Genomic DNA, 24465 nt, shown 5'->3' with positions numbered 1-24465 from the left:
CAATAATTATGACCTCTTCTGTGTACCAAGTAGGATGATGCCAGGAGGAAGCTAATATATTCTTTCTTTCATTAAATAAATTGATGTCTAGATCCTAAAAAAGTGTGCTTGCTCTTAAGTATCATAATAATGCAAGAAGATGAGCGTACACAGAATTTTCTTGAGATTTGTGGTAAATGGAGCAAGAGAGAATGTACATGGAAAAGACATGTTGCAGATTACGTTCTCTGGAAGTGGACAGTGAGACCAGAGTTTGGGGTGCAGGATGTTCATTTTGAAAGGAAGGGGGAAGAAATTGGGCTGAGGGAGAAGTCTGGCTATGATTCAGGCCTGACAAAGCTTCGGGCAGCCTGATGAAGCAAGTGTTGCCTGCTTGGCTCAGTCACTGGAGGGGACATACTGCCAGGTGGCCTCTGCAGGTAAGGCAGCCTGAGGTAGCCGGCAGCTGGCGAGGCAGCACGTCTTTCCTTGGAAGGAGACCTGGTGGTCGATCTTCCTGACTACCACGACATATTTGAATCCTGTAACTGCTAATTTGAAGAATTTGTAAAGAGCTACCAGGTGCCCACTGACTAAACTTTGAAGTGTCTGCCTGCTCGGATCATGACATAGCAACAGTGTTTCATGAACATTGACAATGACATTCTAAGAAAATGGTTTCTCCAGTCAATGTTGAATGCTTACAGGGTTGAAATTGGTTTGTATTGGAAGCAGTTGTCCTTCAGAATATTTATTTACTCTGAGGTTTAAAAAGTACATTTTAATGTCCTTTTATTTATCTCTTACTGCAATTACTGTTTTGCCAAATATAATATTTTCAAGAAAACAACTTTTGCAATTAGTGAGGGATTACTTTATCTTCCAAAATTTTATTTGTAGGTTAGCTATTTGAATTTTGATAGAGCTTTTCTTAGAAGAGAAAAAAGTGGATAAATATTAGTCTTCAAGGCTAGCCCACAAGATTCCACATTCTCTCTGTCCCTCTGATTCCTGAATATTCTTGAAATACAAAATTTAGCCAAAGGCTCCTTGAGAGTGGTCATGGGGGAAGACACTGGTGCTGTATTAAAGCTCTCACAGTTGGGCAGAGCCCCTGATGTGTAGGGGTACAATAGAATGTCAGAGATGTGAGGGGTGGGAGCAGGGAAGGAAGGCACTGGTGGTGAGGTGTTTGGCAGTTGTTCAGGCCATTTCTAGTTCTATCTCGAGTATGTTAACTGTAAAGTGCCTGCATGGTTGTGGCAGCTACACGGTAATTACAGGTGGTCTTTGTAGCTCCCCTCGTTTCTGAAGCTCAGAATCATAGCAGCAGTGTTGTGGCAGTGTAACGCAGATGTGTCCTCCTCCCTCAGTGGAGAAAAGATGGGAGGGAAGCTGTGCGCTCTGAGTTCTATTTTTAAATGTCCATCACTTCATTTCAAAACAGTTTTTTCAAACATGCCATAGATACCATTCTTCTTTGAGATACTAAATTTGAGGTTTTAGAAACCAAATTCTGAGTTAGACAGCATAAAACCAACTATCTCAAAACGTTTAAGCACAATTGGTTTTTAATTACTTAGCAAAAAATTCATTGTACCAAAAATGAGAGAATTTTTAGCTTAAAAAGCAAAAGCTGTAAGGAAGCAAAAATCTGGGCTTAGAAAAAAAATGTCATCTCAGATTTAGAGTGTCATTGTGGCAAGTCTGCAAGATTATAATCAAAAAAGGGAAGAAGATGGATCTACTTCGGCTGATATCTTAAATACTTTAAATTTTCTTCATTTTACATTGGATTTACATTTCACTTCTTGACAAGACGTCATTTCTGAGTAAAATAGGGGGAAAAAGTACTGTTCTGTTCTGCAATATAGCTTGTCCCCTAGGTTATCACTTGTTCTGATTCCTGCTTGAGGAAAATGGTTTTCCTCTCCTTTCCTAAAACATTTGTTTGTCCTCCTGTGTTGTGACTGAGAAGTCTGCGGTTGGTATTTCAGAGGAGAAACAATTAAAGCACCACATGTCAGTGTGATGGAGCACATTATGACTGAGTAAATGCTTTTATTTCTCTGGTAACTAACCTGTACCACCCCATCAGTTTTACATCTGGAGGTAAATAGAAAATGTAGGTTAGAGAAAAAAAGATGTACTCTGCATTGCTCAGAAGAAGCTCAAATGGCAGTTCTTGCTGGGTGTAAAAGAGAGTTTTGCTTGATCTTTAGTGTAGCTTTTGAATCCACACTTGGAATGGGAAAGATCCTTATTTCCGTCCTGGTTTTATTGTGAGCCTAAAAAGAAGTAGGAAGCAAGGACTTCTCAAGGTCCTTTCCAGATCTGAGTCCATACCTTCGACGTCAACACCATGGTGGAAAATAATCCTTGAATCTATTGGGACTGTACATCACTAGACACTTAACCTTAGTAAATTAACCTGTGACTCTGCTTATTCTGTACAATGGTGACACAATTCTTCACAGGGTTGTTTTGAGATTAAGATAACTTGTGGACAGCACATAGCTTGATGCATTTCTTATTTTGTATAATTTTTCACCTTTCCTAGAGTTTGGAAATAAGGGATTGGGATTAGAATGTTATCAACATTCTTACGTGCTGTAGGAGAGTAGAAAAAGCCCCAATCTCTCTCTCTCTCTTTCTCTCTCTCTCTCTCTCTCTCTCTCTCTCTCTCTCTATATATATATATATATATATACACACACATATATATATGCCATGAGTGTTTTTGAGTAAGAAGCTTACATAGGATATAAGTTATCAAGAAGCTTGCATTTTTATATAAATTAGGAAGTCTTGGTGATATCATGTCTTTATTTTCGTAATATGTCACATGGATTCTTACTGAAGGCCCACTAGACTAAATCTGCTGTCACATAAGGTCTCCCCTACAGAAATGACCAAGGGGAATTTGATGAAAAGTAATATGATCTTTTCATATTACTTTTGAATATAAATGGATAGATTATATTTCCTGAATCAATGCCAATAGCAGATATTTATTATGTAATTCCATATATTAGATGGGTACCCAGAATGTGCGCTTTTCTCAGTCTTACAGAAACCTATATTCTTTAAATCCACCCAACCCCACCCATCCACCTCTAGCAGTGTTAGTGCTTTGAATATTTGTCTAATGATTCATTTTAATCCAGGACATCTAGTTGGTCACAAAGACCTGCAGATGCTGCTTTTGAAATCTCTCTCATATGTATCCCTTCAGCTGTCTTTCAAGGTCATGTCCGCTTCATCTCCTGTCTGGATTATGTAACAATAATGGCCTGAATGGTCTTTGATCCTCCTCTTTCAATTCCACCCTCACCTTTTGCACAGTATTTTTCACTACTCTTTATCTTACTTACCAAACGACTTTTAAAAGGTCATTCTGAGTTCAGTAACTTTTGATGGCTTTTCACTGTTTACAGGTCAATTTATGTAGATTATAAAACAATAATATTTTGGTCTGAATTTCCAGACTCTTAGCAATTTGACAAGTTGTCCATATAGCCAACCTTATTTTCTTCTGCTGGAATAACTTTATTCTAGATAAATGGATCCTCTCATAGGTTTTCAAACACCTTATGAGCGTATCTGTTCTCATCTTTGTCTCCTATCTAAAATGTCTTCTCATCATCTCTCTACCTGACTTTTAAGCCTTCAAAGTTCAACTCAAATTCTGCCTTTTTAGTGACACTTTCCCACTTACCCCAGCCCCATTCAATTCTATGACCCACAAGTCTATAACTCATAAATCTTCATAAAACATAATTAGAATGTTCTTTCATAAGGATTTTTAACATTTTATTAACTGTCCTTGGTATTGAATAGTACCTCACATATAGTAGGTGCTAAAGAAAGATTTCTTGGGTAAATAAAGTAATTTTACCTTGCTTGGAACTCTTCTTGACTTCCCTTTTAGCTTGGAGGACAAAATTCATATTCCTCAGCTTAGCTTCTGAGGTCTTTCAAAAAGTATTTAACTCTTTTTTTGCTCCGCGATATTTGCCTTTCTAAGCCCCTAGTCGCTCTTGATAAGATTTTCACAAGCCATGTGCATTTCTATTTCAGTATCTTGGCTTATGGTGCTTTCCTGACTATAAACACTTGGCTTGTCTCTTTTCTGCCTATTTGCATTCCATACATCCTTATAAGGTTAAACTTAGATCTCACCATCTCCATTAAAACACACTTCTCTCTCTCATTCAAATTTCTAAAGCCTTTACACCCATACCTGCTAGTTTCTGGAAGTTAATGAAACTTATTATTTTTACCTGCTTTTATTGAAAATACTTTATTCTTTTTTAAAGTGAAATATATTCCTTGTTTTTTTTTAAACAAAGGCACAAAAAAGTATAAAGAAAAATTTGAAAACATCCCCAAATCTCAGCGCTATACTATCAACACTATATCACTTTATGCATAATTGCCCTGAGGTTATGTAAGATGCCAGTGTTTGGTGAATGTGGATGAGGGCATATGGAAATTCTTTGTACTATTTGTGTAATTTTTTTGTAAGTCTGAAAAAAATTATACTAACACAGAAATAGATTGATGAAGTAGTGCAGAGTTCATAAAATCATACAAAGATATAATGGTCTTAATAATGTAGGAAGCAGTGCAAATAAGTGGGGAAAACTGGACTGTTCAGTTAAAGGGTGATGGAATAACAGGCTGTCCATCTGGCAAAAAAATATAGGCTATTCCCTCATATTGTACACCCAAATAAACCCCACATGGATCAACAAATTAGAAAATGATGAGGTACAAAAACAAAAACATGAGTGACAAGCGTTATATGCATGGGTTGAAATTGGCATGGTAAAGCCTGGCAAGAAAACTAAAAACCGCACAAGAAAAGCGCTGATAAATCTGAATGCATAAAAATTAAAGCCTATATACAAAAGGATGGAATGGGGAACACCATGAAGTTAAAAAGACAAGTGATAAACTGGGGGAACATAGTTGTAACCTATATAACAAGGATTGATAGGCATTTGGTAAGGTATCTAAGAGCTTGTGTTCTAGAATAACATTGCCTGGGCCCTAAACTCTACTAATGATGAGACATAGGGAAAATTAGCTAACTGCTCTATACCTCACTTTTCTCATTTGCAAAATGGGAATAAGTCTCCCTTGATTCATGGTGCTATTATGGGCCTTTAACATAGGTGAAAGCATCTAGTATCATGCTTGGCGTATAATAATAGTAATAGTAACTGCTAAAATACACTGGGGCTTACTATGTGCCAGGTGCTGTGCAAGCCTTTTAAAATACATCATATAATTTAATCCTCACCACAACCCTTCCAGTGAGGGGGGGTACCATTATCCCCATTTTACAGATGGGAACCCTGAGATTTAGAGAGGTTGGGTAACTTGACCAACAGCTAATAAGTGATAGAGGTAGGATTTGAACAGAGATGGGATTCCAGACCCACCCTCTTGACATTTTACACCACACCATGGCCGTTCTCAAGACAATTTATTTCCCTTTCTCTTGAGTCTTGGGACTCTGTAATCTTGACAGTTAATTGGATTTTCATGTCCCTCACAGTAGGTATATGAGTTGAGCTCTTCAAATGTATTTGGGCACTGGTATATCCATAAGGTTGCCATCTCAGAGAAAAGATGCCTTATAGAAATTCATTCCATAAAGAATTAAACTTACTTTGGTATACTCTGTAACACCAACTATAGTGTCTATGGTAGTTTTTCCATACATGCTTCTTGGGGTGCTTTCTTTTGGTTTTTATCTTGAGAAAATTAAAAATCAGGGATGATTTTACCCTAGCACTCAATGTACCTTAAAATAGCTGAAATAGAAACAAAGACAGGTGTTTGAGATATTAAACAGGAATAATTACTAGAAGTTGAATTCTCATTCAAAAATAATTTCAGATTTCTTATTAGAAAATTAAATTGATTTTGTGTTTAGGGAGCTTTTTAACTTTTTTTATTTGTGAGCATAATTTATTCAAATCTTAGTCCACATTATAACAGAATAAAATTTCTTTTGATAGTCTTAAAATTGAATTGAAAACTTTTATGAACTTCATATATTTAAAGATAGAGGTTACCATCTATTTCTTTTGATGGATTATAGCCAGGGTTTAATTTAGTTATTCAGAACAAATCTGAAAATACTTTTTGTATGGTATTAAACATTTCTGTTCATAGTAATATAGTGTTAAATCATTTAAAACCTAATTTGAAAAGAAAATAGTGAATCAGACTCATGATTTATGCTTCTTTAATCATGAAGAAGAATTGACTTGTAGGGACATGAAAGGTTTTAACTCTGTGCCTTCAGTGTGATTTATTAAAATCACTGGATTTCAAGGGAACACTTTTCTTGATTGAAATACCTTATTTATCCCTCTAGCTTTTTATTGATCAGTGATAAAGAAAGAGGGACTCTAGATACCCTTAGGAGAAACCCTGTTTAATACATAGTAATGCCAGGGGCACCTCAGTGGCTCATTTGGTCTGACTCTTGATTTTGGCTCAGGTCTTGATCTCAGGGTCCTGGGATTGAACCCCAAGTTGGGCTCCTCGGTCAGCACAGAGTCTGCTTGAAATTCTCTCCCTACCTCTCCCTCTGCCTCCCCCCCCACACTTGCTCGTTCTCCCAAAGAAATAAATCTTTAAAAAATAATCGTAATGCCATATATATTTAGTACTTAGCTTGTTGGCCACCTATCCTACTTCCTATATGGGTCTAAGTATCAAATTAGGAAGATTCCAAAAAGGCCTCTGAACAACCAAAATAAGTATAACCACTTCCATTAAAAAAATGTCTATGAAGGGGCACCTGGGTGGCTCAGTCCGTTGAGCATCAACCTCTTGGTTTAGGGAGAGGTCTTGATTTCAGGGTGGTGAGATGGGCTCCACACTCAGTGTAGAGTCTGTTTGTCCCTCTTCCTCCTCCTCTGCCCCTCCCCCCACTCACATGTGTGCATGCTCTCTCTCTCAAATAAACAAATAAAATCTTAAAAAAAAAATCTATGAAGAGTCCCAACGTCATCATCACCACCACCATTCTCACCAGCTCTCACATATTTCCCCTGTATTCTCACTTTGCCTAAATTCTAACAAACTTGAATACTAGGTTTCTAAGCCCATAGAAGTTTAGGAGGAGGAGGAGGTGCTACAGGCAATCAAGCAGACAACCAGAGGTGACCACTGGCATTTGATACCAAGAAAGGCTATAGGAAAACTTGAAAAGCAGACATAAGAATGCAAAAAGTATAGCTATCTGGCATCATTTAATGCAGGATCAGTCATACCCAGGTTTCTCAGTCCTGCACTTGATCTTAGCCAAAAGGCCGAGAAGCAATTCAGGTTTCTCAGTCCTGAGAGCATCATTGTATTACAGAATTAGTATAATAAGAGACAGCATAAAAAGATTAAATTATGGTTAGTAAATGTCAGCATTTACCAGTTTCCAGTATCTAGTCTGACAGTGGTATCTCATTCTTATAAGAGATAGGGATTTGGGCTTGGTAATTGAAGATTCAAGAGCCTCTACTTGCTCTTGCTTCATTAGTTCAGTGTCAGGATCTGCTGGTCCTCCCTTTTTCTCCCATTTTCACCAGAAAGTCTGTGAATCCATTTTCTGCCCAGGCCCTCACGATCTATGTTTACTTGGCCAGGCTCCTTTTTGAACTTAAGGTCTCTCTGTAACTTCTGATGCAGGGTCCCCATTCCTGAGGAAACATCTTCTCATGGATGCCTGAGCCTTGAGCTTCACTCTTGGGGCTGCCCTTGCAGCCATATATGTTCCCTTTACCAGACAAGGTATTTCTCCAGCAATAAGGGAAAGTACTGTAGGGTATCCATGATTAGTCAAATTTTAGAAACTCTACTTCACCCTACTTCTAGCTTTCTTCCTTCTTCATTCCCAGTGGAATGTCTTAACCAGAGCCAAATGCCCAACCTGATTTGGACCCTTGGGATCAAAAGATCCTATAGCACTAGATTTTTGTTATTATAGCAGAACTGAAATGAATAGGTAACTGTTGCTGGTATCAGGAAGTCATAGTCAGCATTGCTTTGTCCAGTAATGTTTAGTCCCCTTACCCTTATGGAGTTTTCCAATAATGAGTATGTACTACATACTAGAAACAGTTTCACTCCAAAGAGATTTTTTTTTTAAATTCTTTGCTTAAGATAGTATTTCATCAGGTATACCAAAAATGTGACCAGTGCTTCTACTGTATCACTTGTGACAGTTTTCTGCATTAATACTTGTTAATGGTAATTGTCTTTTTGATTGACTTATTTCACTTAGCATAATACCCTTTAGTTCCATCCACATCATTGCAAATGGCAAGATTTCATTTTTTGATGGCTGAATAATACCCCATTATATATATATACACCACATCTTCTTTATCCATTCAGTTATATGATTTCACTCATATGTGGAATTTAAGAAACAAAACAGAGGATCATAGGGAAGGGAGGGAAAAATAAGACAAGATGAAATCAGAGAGGGAAATAACCATAAGAGACTCTTAATCATAGGAAACAAATTGTGGGTTGCTGGAGGGGAGGTGAAGAAGGGGGTAACTGGGTGATGGACATTAAGGAGGGCATGTGATGTAATGAGCACTGGGTGTTACATAAGACTGATGAATCACTGAACTCTACCTCTGAAACTAATAATACACTATATGTTAATTAATTGATTTTAAATTTTAAAAAATATACTTGTTAATGGGCCAGTCTCCCTCTGTTAATATCAGATCCATTACTTCCGCTGCTGGTAGTCATGGCCTACCTGGAGTCCCCAGTGTTAATTAAGAGGTGAAGATATTTTGAAGGTGTATCAAATTTTGTACTGCGTTTAACCTAGTGTGACAGAACAGCTTCGCAGCACTCTGTAGGCTACCCAACACCTCAGAGGCTGCAAAGGGCTTTATTTACCCTCCCTTGTTGATATATGAGGCCTTCCCTTATTCTACCTCTGTAACTATAAGACTGGCCACATCCAATTTTATATATATACACACATATGTACATTTATATACACACATACATCCAATTTTATGTGTTTATTATATATATATAAACAGATATACAGAATATAGTATTTCTTCAGATGCTTAACCATCCCATTAGTATTACCTGGAAAGGGGAGATTACTTCCTTGAATGGACTTTGGTGGTATGCCCTACTATTTGAGCCCAGGTTTATGTTATAGGATGGTTTAGACTATCTTCAGTTCTTCCTTTGGCAGTCTTAGAGTCAGTTTTCATAATTTTTTTTCCTTTGGTCCATTTATTACCTCTATAAACTAGCCTGAGACTCTCCCTAATAGGCCATAAACTCTTTGCAGGCAGGGATTAAATGCTTTTATCTTCCCACACCAAACACAGTGCCTGGATTCTTACCTTGCATGTTGTAGAAGCTTTACAAATGGCTTGCTGGTAAATTAATTAATTATAAATGAGACTTCTGGATATCTTATGTCTTATTGAGCTTCTAGTTGTTTCTTCAACAGCATTAGCTAGAAAACGCAATTTCCCAGGAGCTATGCTTTATCTTAGTTAATGCTGTTTCAGAGAGGGACTGGGATTTTGTCATGCTGATATAAAATTTTGATTAAATGGAAACAGCAGTTTATTTCTCTTTTACTAATATCGCCATATAAAATATCATTTGTTAAATGGAGGTACAATTGGAAAGGAAAGGTTTTCTCAAGTTATTATAACCAAGACATGATATAGTTTTAAAGTGATTTCTACTTCATATGTAGGGCTCACTCAGTTAATGTATCCACTTATTAGGCATTAGGAAATTTTGACTGAGGAACGAAATTAGGAAATAGAAGTGCAAACATGGAAACAGAAAGAGACTGTATAGTTTGATTAAGTTTATGCTGCTCTACCAAGCCTAATGTTCTCTTTTTGCCCTTCCTCATTTAGTAACGAGGCCATTTCCCCCCAATATCTTAACTGTGGCCTAGGAATGAGTGAAGTCATTTGAGCTGCTATATTAAATCACTTTAGGACATTGGGAATAGGAATTTACAAATCATTGCTTAAGGGAACCAAATAAGAACTTAAGAGTTCTTACTAAATTAGGGCCAATATAAGCGAAATAGCAGCTTATGCACTGGGATGTCTTAATTCAGTGTTTGATCTCCATGTACCTTAGTAACTTAGATTCTGAGTCTGATTCAGATAGGGCCACTGCTAACCCATTTGCCTTCGGGAAAATTAGAAAAATGTGCCCTTCCTTGAGGAAAATCTTTGAGTATGTTATGTACAACTTGAACAATCCTATCTATGAGTTGAGGCCTGAAGAAAGTGGGACTACAGATGAGTACCCTTTCCAGCCTTGTTTGGTGATTCTGGACTCCCCCCCTCCTGTAGGGAAGGGAAAAAGAAGGAATGGGAATGAGGGGTTGGAGTTGAGGAGAATTGGCTTTGGTATTTAATCAGCAGTACCCAACTTCAGTTCACCCAAATGGTGGTTCCATAAGCGAAACTTACTTGTAAATCAGGGACCAGAACATCTACATTCTATTAAGAATCATACAGAATTGCTGCTGAGAGGACATGCCCCTTTGTCCCAGTGGCAGAACAGAAAACTTTACCTGTGGCTTTAGGTTTCAACTGGGAGACTCAGTCTCGCTTCTCCTGCTGTCACATTTGTCTCATAAAACATCACAGGTGTCTACTTTGTGAATACTGCCCCCCCTCTCCTATGGTGCTCTTGTGCTATCCTGATTCACTTTATATAGATGCATGTAGCATTCTGTTAGTACTCGAAATAATACAGTGTTTCTATATTAAAGTGAGCACCTTAATGTTTGAAGCAGAATCTTGAGCATTTTTCACTTGGTTTCCACATTTTACTTATATTAAGGCTTATATTTTTTATACTTCTGGTTGTTTAAGTAGAACGTACCTGAATAAATTCAGACCATATATTGTAAAATGGGAAAGTATGTATTAGTTATCCATCCTCTAATTGTGTGGTTAGAACTATATAGCCCACTGAATTTCTGAACGAAAAGCAACATATGCTCCTTTTAGGGCTCTGAGTCTGTTCAGGACTTGCTAATATGAGCTAGGAGGTAGGAGAGAGAAGCTTTCTAATGCCAGCAGTGCTCTAGAGACTCAGTCAGGAGTTTAAAGCCCTTAAAGACCTCAATCTCCCACCAAAATACAAATCCCGATATAAGGTTATTCTTCTACTTAGCTTTGGCTGGATTGGAAAGACTAGTCTAATGAGCTTTCGTATAAGAAATGTCTTTTAGTGACATAAATTCACACTGAGAATGAAATTTCACCATGGGCTTTTTTATATAATCTTTTATTTTTAAGTTTCATATTATGGGAAATTTCAAACATAAACAGAGGTGGAGAGAACAAGATAATGAACTCTTAGGTAACATTACCCAGCTTCAGCAGTTAATAGTTTGTCAACTGTGTTTCCTCTAGGGGCCCCCTCTTTTTCCTTTGCTTTGTAGCATCTTAAATTTCAGACATCACGTCCATTTACCTGTAAATATTTCAGTATTTGTCTCTCATTTATAAGGCCTTGTTTTTAAACATAACCATCATGCCATTATAATACCAATAACATTAGTAGTAATTCCGTACATCATCTTCCACATTCAGATTTCCCTGATTGTCTCAAAAACATCTTTTTACAAATTGCTTGTTCAAACTGGAATCCATGTACATATGTATTTGGCTGTTTATATCTCTCAGGTTTCATTTTTTTCTATATTAATAAATTTTTGTTTCTACATTTTCTTTTAATTTATCAAGGAAGCTTAAAGGAAAAATTGCTACCAAAATTAATGTGTTAGGCTTTATCTTTAAATCATCAATTTGTATATTCTTTACAGTTTCAGATCCATATATACTTAATGCCGAAATGTGAAAGATTGGGAAAATGAAAAAACAAAAACACACACACAAAAAAAAGATTTTCCTTTTGTAATTGAAAAACAGGCATGAATTGAATTTATTACTCAACAGCAGAAACTAAGTGCAGAAATGTGGCCCCCACCCTTTTTGAGTTCAAATAGGTGTATTAAATCACATTTTAAAGCTATGTTATAGTTTGACTTAACCAAAATATCACTTTAATTATGAATAAACAATTCCTAAGTAGTGACCCCTTGGCTTCTGGGATCTTCTCTTTTTTGTCTTTCAGATTTGGGGTTTGTATTTCAGTATAGAAAATTCAAACTGAGACAATATTTTCTTACCAAATGTGTGAATGTTTGTACTCCTTTACTGTTACCAATTAACATAACTAAATGGCTTGTTCATTTGATAGTATTCCCATTGAGTTCACTCTGATATCTCAAAAGCATTGTTTTTTGTCAAAACGGTTGAATCATATATTTGCTTCTTTTTAAAAATGCTAATTTTGCCATTCTACCAGGTTTGTGCTTTGTTTTCTTGCAACATGGCTAGGAGGACAGAGAAGAACTTCTTCTGCCACTGTAATTTTGACACTACCCTGCTTGATCTAAATTGTGCAGTCCTGCTAAAATGCCTCAAAATTTTACTGTTTCTTTTTATAAACTCTCAATCTTGTGATATCTTTCCTTTCTTAGGATATGAACGAGTCTGCCAAACAAGAAGATATTTTGGAATCCACAACAGATGCTGCAGAATGGAGTCTCGAAGTAGAACGTGTACTACCACAACTGAAAGTCACGATTAGGACTGACAATAAGGTATAGAAGACAGAATACATTCTGTTCAAATAGAACTTCATAAGGCAATTTCAGGGTCAGGGGTACTCTCAATTACACAAATGATTTAAGGTGGTAGGATTCAGCTTCCAGTGTTCAGTCTTAGCAGAGATTTAGCCGATTGTTGTTGAATGAATCAATAGTGTAATATTAAAGAAGGAAACAGAAAGCAATAGATGTTTAAAGTCTTTTGGAACACTTGTCATGTTTCCTTGGGATTGAGGGGCATTTTTTCAATACATTTTGATGTATTTTCTTAGAAATCATATTTTGTTTAAGTGAATAGTGAACAAAATTGGAATTTCATGACTATATGCCAACTGATCATAGTTAGAAAATGGTTTTGGAACCCTGCTGGATGGCAGAACAGAAGACATCCTTGAAGTTGCCTTACATAATCTATCCATTATATATGATTAAAAGTCAAGTAGTAAGCAAATAATCAAAGCATTTGCATTAAGATTTGGGGATTGGGCCCAGATGAACTGACCCATTTAATCAAGTTTCTGTTTCCTTTTTACCTACAATTTACGAGAACTTCAGAACAAACTAATAGGTGACTAGACAATACCATTCTCGTTAATACTATAAGACACAGAAGGGACTAGAGAGACATCTTGGTAAATAAACTAAAGGGGTTTTTATCCTTGGAGGCTGGAGAAGAGCACCAGCATTATGGAACAAGGTTCTAAGGAAGCTTGTTACTCTGAAAATATGGTTCTGTATCTACCCCCAAAGATTGCTGTTTTCCGAGTGCCTTGGAAATGAATTCATTCTCGGAATGTCTGGATTTGAGCTTGTAAAACTGTGTCCTAGAGAGGGTAAGAAGCAGCCTAGACTCCTCGGGCAGTCCTAGAATTGGATAAGGGCAGCAAAGGTCTTACTAGACTGAGCAGCTGTAAAGGTAAGTGGGCAAATCCTACAGCCTGTTTGCCATGTATTTACTCAAACATTATGGATAGCCATTATTTGACTACATTAGGGATGAATTCTTTGTTTGCATATCTCATTTGTAAATACGTATTAATACAGATTTCTTCACTGATTTGATCTCTGCTGGAAGCCATAATTTGCAAAAATGTGTTTTTTTTTGGTAAAAATGTAATTTCTAATTCTTTAATTTTATAAGAAGAAATCTAATAAAATTAAAAATCACTATTATTATGATTCTAGTTAGAATAACATGTTAAAATAACCATGTAGTGAGGAACTCTCAGGCACATCTTAATCCCACAAGGAAGCAAGTTTAATTTATTTACTTTCAAGCTAAGTAAACTCTTGAAATCCAACATCTCATTTAGAGCCTAATAGGATCACACAAGAGTGTCTTTAAAGCATGGTCGTTGATCTTTACGTAATAGGACTAACTGAATAAAGAAAGAATATAAATGTAGCTTCTAACACATACAGTTTTACAAAACTAAGTACAGGTCAAATTCTACTACAGTAATCAGAATCCTGGGTTCTTAGAGAGTCAATTATCTCCTGATTTGGGGAAGAATTAAGTAGGTGAAAGTTGGCCTCTTAGTCTCGTGCCATGTATTACCAGCCTTGATCTTATGAGGATATACTGTGCCAAATTAATTATATAGTCAAATTTTACAAGCAACATTCTAAAATGTCAGATAAAGTTTTGAAGGTTTTTTTCTTTACATGAAAAGCATTTTGAATTTAGATTTTTGTGGTAAAATATACTGACCTAAAGTAATATTTCAGTGCTTTTTCAGAATTCTTCTCTAGATCATTTGGCCTTTGTGTCTAGTATTTCACAAACTCTAAGTATTTCAGAGGTATCAAATGGGAAATACAGGTTTTGGGTCAATTCTTTATTCAGCTTTACTTAAGAAAAATAAAATTATACATTGATTTGAGAAAATAAAGGGCTAATGAATAAAGAGATGTTTTTCATGCCTCAGAAATAAAAATAATCTGGTCATGAATGAGGTTTCTCACAGGCTCACTATCCTGCATCATGGTAGATCACATTCTTCCTCAACTCCTGACTCTACCAAAACCAAACCCTCTTCTTTCCTTTTGGCCAAAACAATGATCTTTCACTCAACACAGGCTTTTTAGGACATTCGGAGAATTCAACTTTGTGTTTGAGGGAAAATGAGTTTTTTTCAGATCAATGTGCTTTACTGATCACTGTTAGATTAATTTTTAAGTAGCATAGAGATGTGGGAAATAAGTAATAAAGGGCCTCCATTATTTAAATCCATTATAAAGTTCTTGAAAATGACCTTGTGTTAGTAGAAAATAAGTCCCATATTTATTTAGCACTGGATCAAATGTTTGTTTTGCTTTCTTTTCTCACAAATTCAGTTTATTCCTTGTATGCTTCCTGGCAGGTAATTTCAAAAAAAAAAAAAGTAAATCTTTTCTGTTCTTTTTGCATATTATAGTATGTATGCTTTGATGAGATCCTCTCATATACTAATATTTTATTTTATATTCTCCCTAATGTTGTAATTAGGTTTTTATTGCTGGGCTAGCTTATCCTTTTTTCTGGCACCACTTGTTACTGTTGACAGTTTTCAAAGAATGCAAACAAATTTTAATATTAGCTTAAACAAATTACAATTGGGAAAGTACGTATGTTGCCAAAAATACAAATAGTATGTTCCACAACTGAAGGTGAAGGACTTTTATCATATGTTAGCTTGAATGGACCATATTAGTAATTCCTTTTTTAGGGTTGGTTATGGAGAATGCTCCTGGTCATTACTTCTAGAGTGTGATATACCCAGCGACCAAGTTGAAGGACTTCTATCATATGTTAGCTTGCATGGACCATATTAGTAGTTCCTTTTTTAGGGTTGGTTATAGAGAATGCTCCTGGTCATTACTTCTAGAGTGTGATATACCCAGCGACCAACTCAGATCTACCCTAACTTGGAATAATGTGTCTAAACACACAGTCAGAAGTTCTGCCAAGAAAGTCAATAAATCCAGCCAAATCCTGGGTCATTCCATTCTAGTTAATGCCTCAGTTATGACCAAGTGAGTAAAGCTCTGGAGTCATTTCCTTAGAAGGGCAGTCTGAGGACAGCTAAGTTAGAGTAGATATCCGTGCCACCTAATAAAATCATCTGTGTGTATTATTAGTACACTGTGACTATATATCTTGCACTTTTTGTTCTTTCCCTCCTTTTTTTCTCTTTATATCTCTTTCCCTTTCTTCTTGTGTGTTTTTATGTCTTTTTTATTGTTTTCTGTTAGACCAGCAGTTGGTGCCCACAAGTGTTACATAAGTACTCTGGTGAAATTTAGAACTAAGATCAAACATCTGTGATTATAATCAGACTAGACTTAAATCTGTAACTGGTCAAGAATTATCTTAATCTGAGTCTTTTTTTTTTTAAGATTTTATTTATTTACTTGACAGAGAGAGAGCGTGCATGCACAAGCAGGGGGAGCAGCAGGGAGAGGGAGAGGGAAAGTAGGCTCCCTGCCTAGCAGGGAGCCTGACTCAGGGCTAGATCCCAGGACTCTGGGATCATGACCTGAGCCGAACGAAGGCAGACGCTTAACCAACTGAGCCACCCAGGCGCCCCTCTCTCTTTTTAAAAATACACTTCTGTTTTTAATTATAAAAATAATATGGAAGCAATTCAAGGGGAAAAGGGATGGGCAGTGTGCTATGAATTAGAAGCTAGTGATCCCACATTTAGTTTCACTATCAATTCCTGATTTATTGGGCCAGAGTTTCAGAAACCTAGTGGAACTGTGGTAGCCACAAAGATCAAGGGAAGGTAGAGCCTGTCTCACACATCTTCCCTTGGTACCCTGAATTCACATTTCTACCATTTATTAGATGTGTGATCCAGCGCAAGCTACTAAACCTCTCTGTCCCTCCTTCTCCTAATCTGTAGAATGGGACTAATTATATTACTTACCTTACACAGTTGTTGTAAAGCACCAACAACAGTGTCTGAGACATAATTAATGTCTAATAAATAAATGTTAATGTTAAGTTACAGTATTGTTATAATATTATTATGTTCTATCATGGCCCTCTTATATTCAGTGCCTATATCAGTATTCAGGAAAAGCTTACAAAATTTCTGTACTAATACTTCCATCATTTAAGGGAATATTTTAAAGCGTCAGCATTATAGTCTTACATGGGAATAGAATCAGACTCACATAAGTAATCAGGCTCGAAGTATTCACTTTGGTAAATCTTTCCAGTTTTTTTTCCCTAGTAAAGGTATATATGATATGGTAATAATAACTGACATTTACTAAGTGTTTACTGTGTGCCGAGTGCAGTTCTTAACACACTTCACATATTATTAATTCACTTCATCATTTCCACTGCCCTGTTGGATACAGGTATCTTTTATTGCAGGGGTGGAGACTGAAACACAGTGAAGTGAAGTAACTTGCTTTTGCCTAGCAAGTGACAGATATTTGAACCTACAACCCAGGTTCTTACCTATTCCACTAGTGACAATACCACATACTGGTTAAAAGCACAAATTCTGAATCTAGGTTGCCTGAGTACAAATCCTGGCTCTAATACTTACTAGCTGTTGGACCCTGTGTGCAAGTTTCAACCACTCTGTCTCAGTTTCCTCATCTGTACAATGGAGTTCATTATAAAACCTACCTCAAAGAGTTATTAAAGGGATTAAATGAATTAACATATCTTAAGCACTTAGAATGGTGCCAGAAGAATTGCTTAATATATGTTGACTACTATTTCTGTGTGCTTTTATGTGTATACAGTTGAGATTACACCTCTGTTTTTAAAAATATCGTAGTACATCATGAGCAGTTCCACACATCCTTAAAACTTATAAGCCATAACTTTAGCTGAGTGGTAGGTAGCAGAGATGGCTTGGCCAAGCTCAGCAGGTTGGGGTCAAACCAGGAGGTCTAAGACCTTGGTGGAAGAATGGCCGGCTGGACAGAGTCATGCAACAGCTGATGGTTAGAATATGGGCAAGCATAAGGACCCTAAGATCTGAGAATACAGACCAATAGCAAGAAATGAAACCCGCCAGTGAGTCATTTTATTTTATTTTATTTTTTAAGATTTTACTTATTTATTCATTTGAGAGAGCAAGAATGAGAGAGAGCGAGCACATGAGAGGGGGGAGGGTCAGAGGGAGAAGCAGACTCCCCGCTGAGCAGGGAGCCCGATGTGGGACTCGATCCCGGGACCCCAGGATCATGACCTGAGCTGAAGGCAGTCACTCAACCAACTGAGCCACCCAGGCACCCGCCAGTGAGTCATTTTAGAGAAACAAGTGGTTATTGAGGGTGGAAGTACTTGGTGACATTTATTGAAAGATAATATTTTCCTTCATGATTGAAATATCTTTAATTCCATAATAGTAATTTTTTAAAACTTTTAAGTGAACCAGTTGACAGTTGCTGGCTGGAATAATAATGGTAGTTGAGACTGAGCTGCCAAAGAATTCTGTTCCATAATTTCTGAGGAAATAAAAGACATGGTTGCATATTCATATAGATTTCACTTTCTGTAATTTTTACTAATTTTGAATCACTAAATAATGCTGTTTCTCAAAGAAAATTATTCTTTTTTAGTTTTCTTTTTATTATTAAAGAAACAAGCGTACATTTGACTTTGTGGAAATAAAGGAGATCACCTAAATGGGAACAAAGACTGTGTATTTAGAGCTTGCTATAGCGAGGGAGTTAGCCACCATCACCTGCATTTGGCAGAGACTTAAAGGCAGGCAGGAATATTTAAAAGATCTATTGTGGGAGAAGGAGAAGGCTTCAGCAATGTTCAGATATGACTGGAGATTTGGAGGCAGGCTAACGAGAAGCAGGGCCTCCTATGTGTCTGGTTTGGAGAGGATATGTGGCTTTGTCTGGTTGGTCGTACATTGGAAGCAGGTGGGTGAGGAGAAAAACTGGGGAAGCCAGCAGTTACTAAGTCCTGACTGTTTTTTGGCCAATTTCACTCAGAGGTTATGGTTTGACTTCCTGGACTAGTTGCTGCAGATTGTGGGTCAGAATTTTTTTTTTTTTAAGATTTTATTTATTTATTTGTCAGAAAGAGAGTGAGCACACAAGCAGGGGGAGCGGCAGGCGGAGGAAGAAACAGACTCCCTGTTGAGCGAGGAGCCTGATGTGGAACTTGATCCCAGGACCCTGGGATCATGACCTGAGCCGAAGGCAGACGCTTAACTGACTGAGCCACCCAGGCATCCCAATAGGTCAGAATTCTATTTTATATAATGGCCTGGACATTGTTCTGGATTCATATATTCAGTCTCTCAGCTTCATCCATTGAACCGAGGGAAAGTGCCTTCTTAAAATGATCAGTCTTATCAGTCTTTATCAGAATGACTTCTTTTTTTTCAAGTCAAGGGTTTTTACCATAATAGAAACCAAGTAAACATTAATAATATTTATTCCTGTTCTCCAGAAATAAGGAAGAGCAGAAAGTGTGAAATCAGTTTTCAACTAAACCTTACATAGACCCTTTTCCTCAATTATACAGTATTTATTCCTAAACAATTGTATATTAAAATGATTTAATATGAGGTGTTTAATGCAATGAACAAATGCTCTATCATGCTTTCATGCCCTGGATATTGTAATAAAATTTTGATTAATGACTTAAATTGATTTTTTTCCAAATTATAATTAAATGTTTCCTGCTTTGTTGTTTTAAAAGATAGTTGGCTAAGTACACCCCCTTCATTCCTCCAAAATGTCTCCTACTCATTATGTAAATCTTAAGGTTCATTACAAGAATTTAGATAAAGAGATTATATATTTTTTTAAAGGCTTTGGAAGTACTACAGCATGTGCTTCTAATTATTTCAAGCCTTTGATTCACTGAACTGCTTTTTTACATCCTTACCTATTTTTCAGTGTCTAACTTTCTCAGGGTGTAGTTGTAAAAAGAACCTTAAACTTTAAATTTCAACTCCAAACTGGATTTTGTTTAAACGTAAATAAACCATACACGTATTGCCTTGGGTAATTCACAGCAAGAAACCTTTCTGCAAGAGTCATTGTGCTAAGGATGGAATCATTGCAATAGTCTTGAGCCCTTGGGCTCTCTAGTCACTGTGAGAGCTAAAACCTAAGAGGCAGAAGAGAGGCCTTTATTAATCAGCAGGTGGAATTCCATTTAAATGAACCTGGAGGGACCACAGAATTACTATATTAGATTTAAGTCTCTTCAAATTGGAAGCCAAATCCTGCAGAAAATCTACAATAGTAGGCTTTCTCTTTTTACTGTTACAGACAAATCTGTATCTGGAAGCAAGACGAAGGAGGGTATTTTTCTCATTCCAAAACAGTGCGGAGAGTAACTTGCTTTTTGACCTTCTGCCATTGCTGTGTTTGGATGCAGTATAAGAAGAATATTAACAAAATTTAGCTTTCTAAATATTTTTGACCTGCAGGGATTTATGAATTGTTATAGTTTGGAAATAAAGAGCATTTCTTAAGACTTGTACTCTGGTTGTTGGATAGGCTATATTGACAAGATTCTTGCATCCATGAGCAAAGAGGTATAATATATTCTATGGGCTAGGATATAAGAATACAGCTTATGTATATATTAGTCATTAAAATGTGATTCTGCCTGTTATTTGAGTAATGGAGAAACTACATTTATAATTTTTTAAGATTTTCTGGTAGACCTTTTGTTGAGAAATATCCACATAAATAAAAAAACAAGGCACCAAATAAAAAAAAAAACCAGCTTTCACAATTACCAGTAACAAATGTAAATACAGGTGGCAATAAGTTGGTCTCCATGAGGCTCCATGCAGGAGTAATAGCTCCAATTACTGTCACAAATGTTTGTAATTGTATCTATTGCTGCCAGACAATAAATGCTTTGTAATATAGTAAGGCCATAAATGTACATGCTGCTGTTGTTTAAACAAAATACAATTTTCAGCAAATTTATCCTTGAAACACCTGCTATAATCAAAAAGAGGTGAATGCTATCAAAATAAACTGCCTAAATTAACTAGACACACATACATTTTTAGAGCAGCCTGCATGATTACTCAACTGCCACGTTGTCTCAAAGAATGAGGGGAAATATTCACTGATGGACATTTACAGGCAAGCGTTCTTTAAAGGAGACTACAAAAAACAGAGCATTGCTTTGGAGTTTTGTGTTATTTTTAAAACATGGTGTTATTTTGTGGACTTAAAGTTTTATTCACTGTTTTTTTTTTTTCTTAAGCTGGTCAACTATGTTTTTTTTTTTTTTTTCCTTTTTAGCATATGGGTCATGGACAGATATCAGGATTGTGGAAAAGAATAGTGTGCTTAAAATTATATATGTAAAACTACTGCAAAGGGGTGGAGAAAAACCCAGCCATCCTTAAGCAACTGAAAACGATTTTTAGCTGCTTCTGTCACAGTCTTGTTGAACATTCAGGATGTTCTGTTTAAAGATAGTTGATGATGCCTTCCTTCCTATTTACCCTGAACGTGGTAATGTTTCCACTGGATCGGGGAAAGGTTTCATTTATCACAGATCGAAATAGGAGAACAAGTGTTTTTGCTTTAGAGATTACCATCAACTCTAAGAGCATCAACAGTGGTAGCAGATTTTAAGGAGATAACCAATGAAGACCGCATGTTATATAAACACTGCAGAGGGAAGTTACTAATGCCTCACAGCAGATATACCTCAAATAGACCCTTGTGATTGAGAGCAGTGAATTAATATATATTGATTATAATTAAAATTTCTAGACTGCCTAAATATTTCATTATTGCAAAGTATGATTTAATGTTTCCTTTAAATCACTTAATGTAAAAATATGAATTGAAACAGAAACCATTTGTCATATAGACCTTCCTATGAAATGTACTTTTTAATTGGTTTGATTCATTTTTCCAATCAATTATATTAGAGTAGTTCTCACTATCACAGTGTTTTATTATTAAATTTCTTAATATGTGGACAAATTTTACTCCCATAGCCTTTATCCCATTATATTTGATTGTTTCCTTATGCCAAAGTAATGACTTATGTTTCTTGATTTTTCAAATATGCAGATGGCTCTATTTATTTTTTCAGTTTTTTTGTTTTTTGAGTATTGTATGAGATCAAGGTTTTGTTTAGTAGATTCTTGAAGTTGAGCAGGAATGTCAAGGCTCTCTCTTCCGGCTCTGCATTGTGGTTACTCAGCATCCTGTGAAATAATTACATTCTCACTTGGCCTAAGAGTGCCCTGCCTTCACAGAGGGGCCCCCACCCACTCCCCATCTGCCTTGCCGGATCACTTCTCTGAGCTTGTAACTCCTTCTAAAGTCTAGAAACCCTCACTCAGGAGATTTCTGTGGCCATATAAAAGGGGTGTGGATGGAGTAAGCATGAATAATAAGTTAGAGTCAACATATGAAAACACTTTAGTAACAGATGGTAGTCAGTAAAGGTCATCATTTTGTTTTGTTTTGTTTTTGTTTGTTTTGTTTTAAAGATTTTATTTATCTGACAGAGAGAGACAGCGAGAGAGGGAACACAAGCAGGGGGAGTGGGAGAGGGAGAAGCAATGCAGGGGTCAATCCCAGGACCCTGGGATCATGACCGGAGCCGAAGGCAGACACTTAACAACTGAGCCACCCAGGCGCCCCAGTAAAGGTCATTTCTGAGCACAAAATTAGAAATGTAATTCTTTAACTAACAAGGTATTTTATTTAGAGATTATGGATCTCCAGTTTCAGTTCAGTTACAGGGATGCGAAATCGACTTAGCACTCCAAACCTTTCTGAGTCTCAAATAAGGAACGGTGTGTAAAAGTGCATTGTAACTAGTAACTACAGTTACTAGTATGAGAATACTAGTGGTTGTTATGACAGTCTTTGCTTACCCTCTATGCACACTGTCTTCTTCTCTACAAGGGGAATATCTAGAAAGCAAGAACTTTCCTGAAGAAACTCGCATTTCCAGCACTAGTGGATTCCCATATTCCCTGCAACAAATATACACATACAACATATACCACACACATACATACTCAGCCCCTCCTAAGTCATATATTCAGTTCTTTGAATGCTTACAAAGAAAAATCCTGTTTTCACACCACAAGTGTGTACCACAAAAGACTTTAAGCTGCTGGCAATGAAAGAAAAAGGTCACATTAAAAAATTCAGAAAGTGACATTCTGTAATTACCTCACAACCTGATGGGCATTTTTCATTCAGAAAGTAATTCAATCTCATGAAAAAAATGCTTGATGAACAATCTCTCTCACCTCTCTCCTCTCTCTCTCACACACATACACACAAACATGTGTACAAATGTGAGCCATGGTGAAGCTACAAATTAACAATTAGAACAAGAAGAAGAGATTGCAAAACCTCTTGTGCAAAGTGGCAAAAAGAGAATATAGATAATGTTCTATTATTAGGGAAAGGAGTGTTGTAGGTGGAGGAGGGAAATCCGCTGCTCTTCTCCTTGCATTGAAAGCATGATGAATTATCGACCTGTCCCAGCAACATTTGCTACAGTGAACTGAAGACATATGCAGCCACTTCTATCAAGCTGTCTTCTCTACTTTTTTCACTTAACCTGATGCCCTGCCATCAGATTTCCAAAGAATTTTATCATTGACCATGGATGGGGTATTAAACATGTTACAGGAACATCAGTATTCCACACTGAAATCTTGAGACTGATCACTTTTGGACTGCCGCTCACATTTGGCCCTACCTCTCTACCACTGCAGCTATAGTTATAATTTTAATAACTAAGTCTCTCTCCCTGTGGTTGAAACGGAGATGAACTGTCCAGCTGCCCAGCCACAGAGTGTGGACAATAGACAACCCCTAGCTGTCTGCTCCTTTGATGGCAGAGAGCTTCCTAGCCCGGGTCATGCCCTTCCAGAGTAGCCTACATCTGGACTTATGTGAATTGTTTAAAGTATTATAAATAATACTGCTTTGAAAATTCTTGTAAATGTCTTTTGGTGAACATCTGTACACATTTCTACCGGAATTTCTACTAGGGTGGAATTGCTAGGTCTTAGGGTATGTATATGTTCAGCTTTAGGAGACCCTGCCAAATAGTGTTTGAAGGTGGTTATACAAATTTATACTCCACCCAGCAGGGTATGAAAGTTCCAGTTGCTCCACATCTTTATCAACATTAAGTATTGAATCTTTTTAATTTTTGTCATAATAGATATGCTATGGTCTCATTGCCATTTTAATTTGCATTTCCCTGACGACTGCTGAAGTTGAACTCCTTTACATATGTTCGACATTTGGATATCCTCTTGTCTTTTGCTATTGGGTTATCTGCTTTTTCTTTTAATTTATAGAAATTATTTTTATATACTCTGGATATGAGTCCTTTGTCAGGTATATGTATTGCAAATATGTACTCTTTAGCTTTTCTTTTCACTCTTATTGGTATATTATGATAAACAGTGGCCTAATTTTAATATACTCAAAATGATCTTTTTTGGGGAGAAGGGAATATGGCTAATATTTATGTTTTATTTAAGAATTTTTGCTTACCGCAGTGCTATGAAGTTATTCTCCTATGTTTTCTTTTTGAAGCTTTATTGCTTTACTTTTTGCATTGAGTTCTGATTCATCTAGCATTGATTCTTATGTATGGTGTGAGGTAGAACTCAAGATTTATTTGGTATACATATGTGTGTGTGTGTATGCAGCTGACCCAGTTTATTGAAAAGGTTATCTTTTCACCAGTGCACTGCTTTGTCATAAAAAAATGAGCATGTATGTGTGGGTCTGTATTTGGAACACTGTTTTAT

The 24465-nt window shown here is 36.6% G+C and overlaps 1 protein-coding gene across 2 annotated transcripts in view; it reads left to right on the top strand.

Moving 5' to 3' along the window:
• IFT57 (intraflagellar transport 57) overlaps positions 1–24465 on the top strand; it is a 53895-nt gene that overhangs the window by 16090 nt on the left and 13340 nt on the right. For both annotated transcript variants that reach the window (XR_012378255.1, XM_025873828.2), the window contains exon 6: positions 12578–12700. Coding sequence is in view for 1 of the 2 variants with exons in the window: in XM_025873828.2 (XP_025729613.1) it covers positions 12578–12700 (123 nt within the window). In the remaining variant the exon portion in view is untranslated. The remainder of the gene's footprint in view (positions 1–12577; positions 12701–24465) is intronic.

This window comes from Callorhinus ursinus, unplaced genomic scaffold (assembly GCF_003265705.2).
Source record: "Callorhinus ursinus isolate GAN/ISIS: 27379988/994484 unplaced genomic scaffold, GSC_fseal_2.0 scaffold1, whole genome shotgun sequence".
In the NCBI taxonomy this organism is placed as follows: domain Eukaryota; kingdom Metazoa; phylum Chordata; class Mammalia; order Carnivora; family Otariidae; genus Callorhinus; species Callorhinus ursinus.
This window is presented reverse-complemented; position numbering and strand designations above follow the sequence as displayed.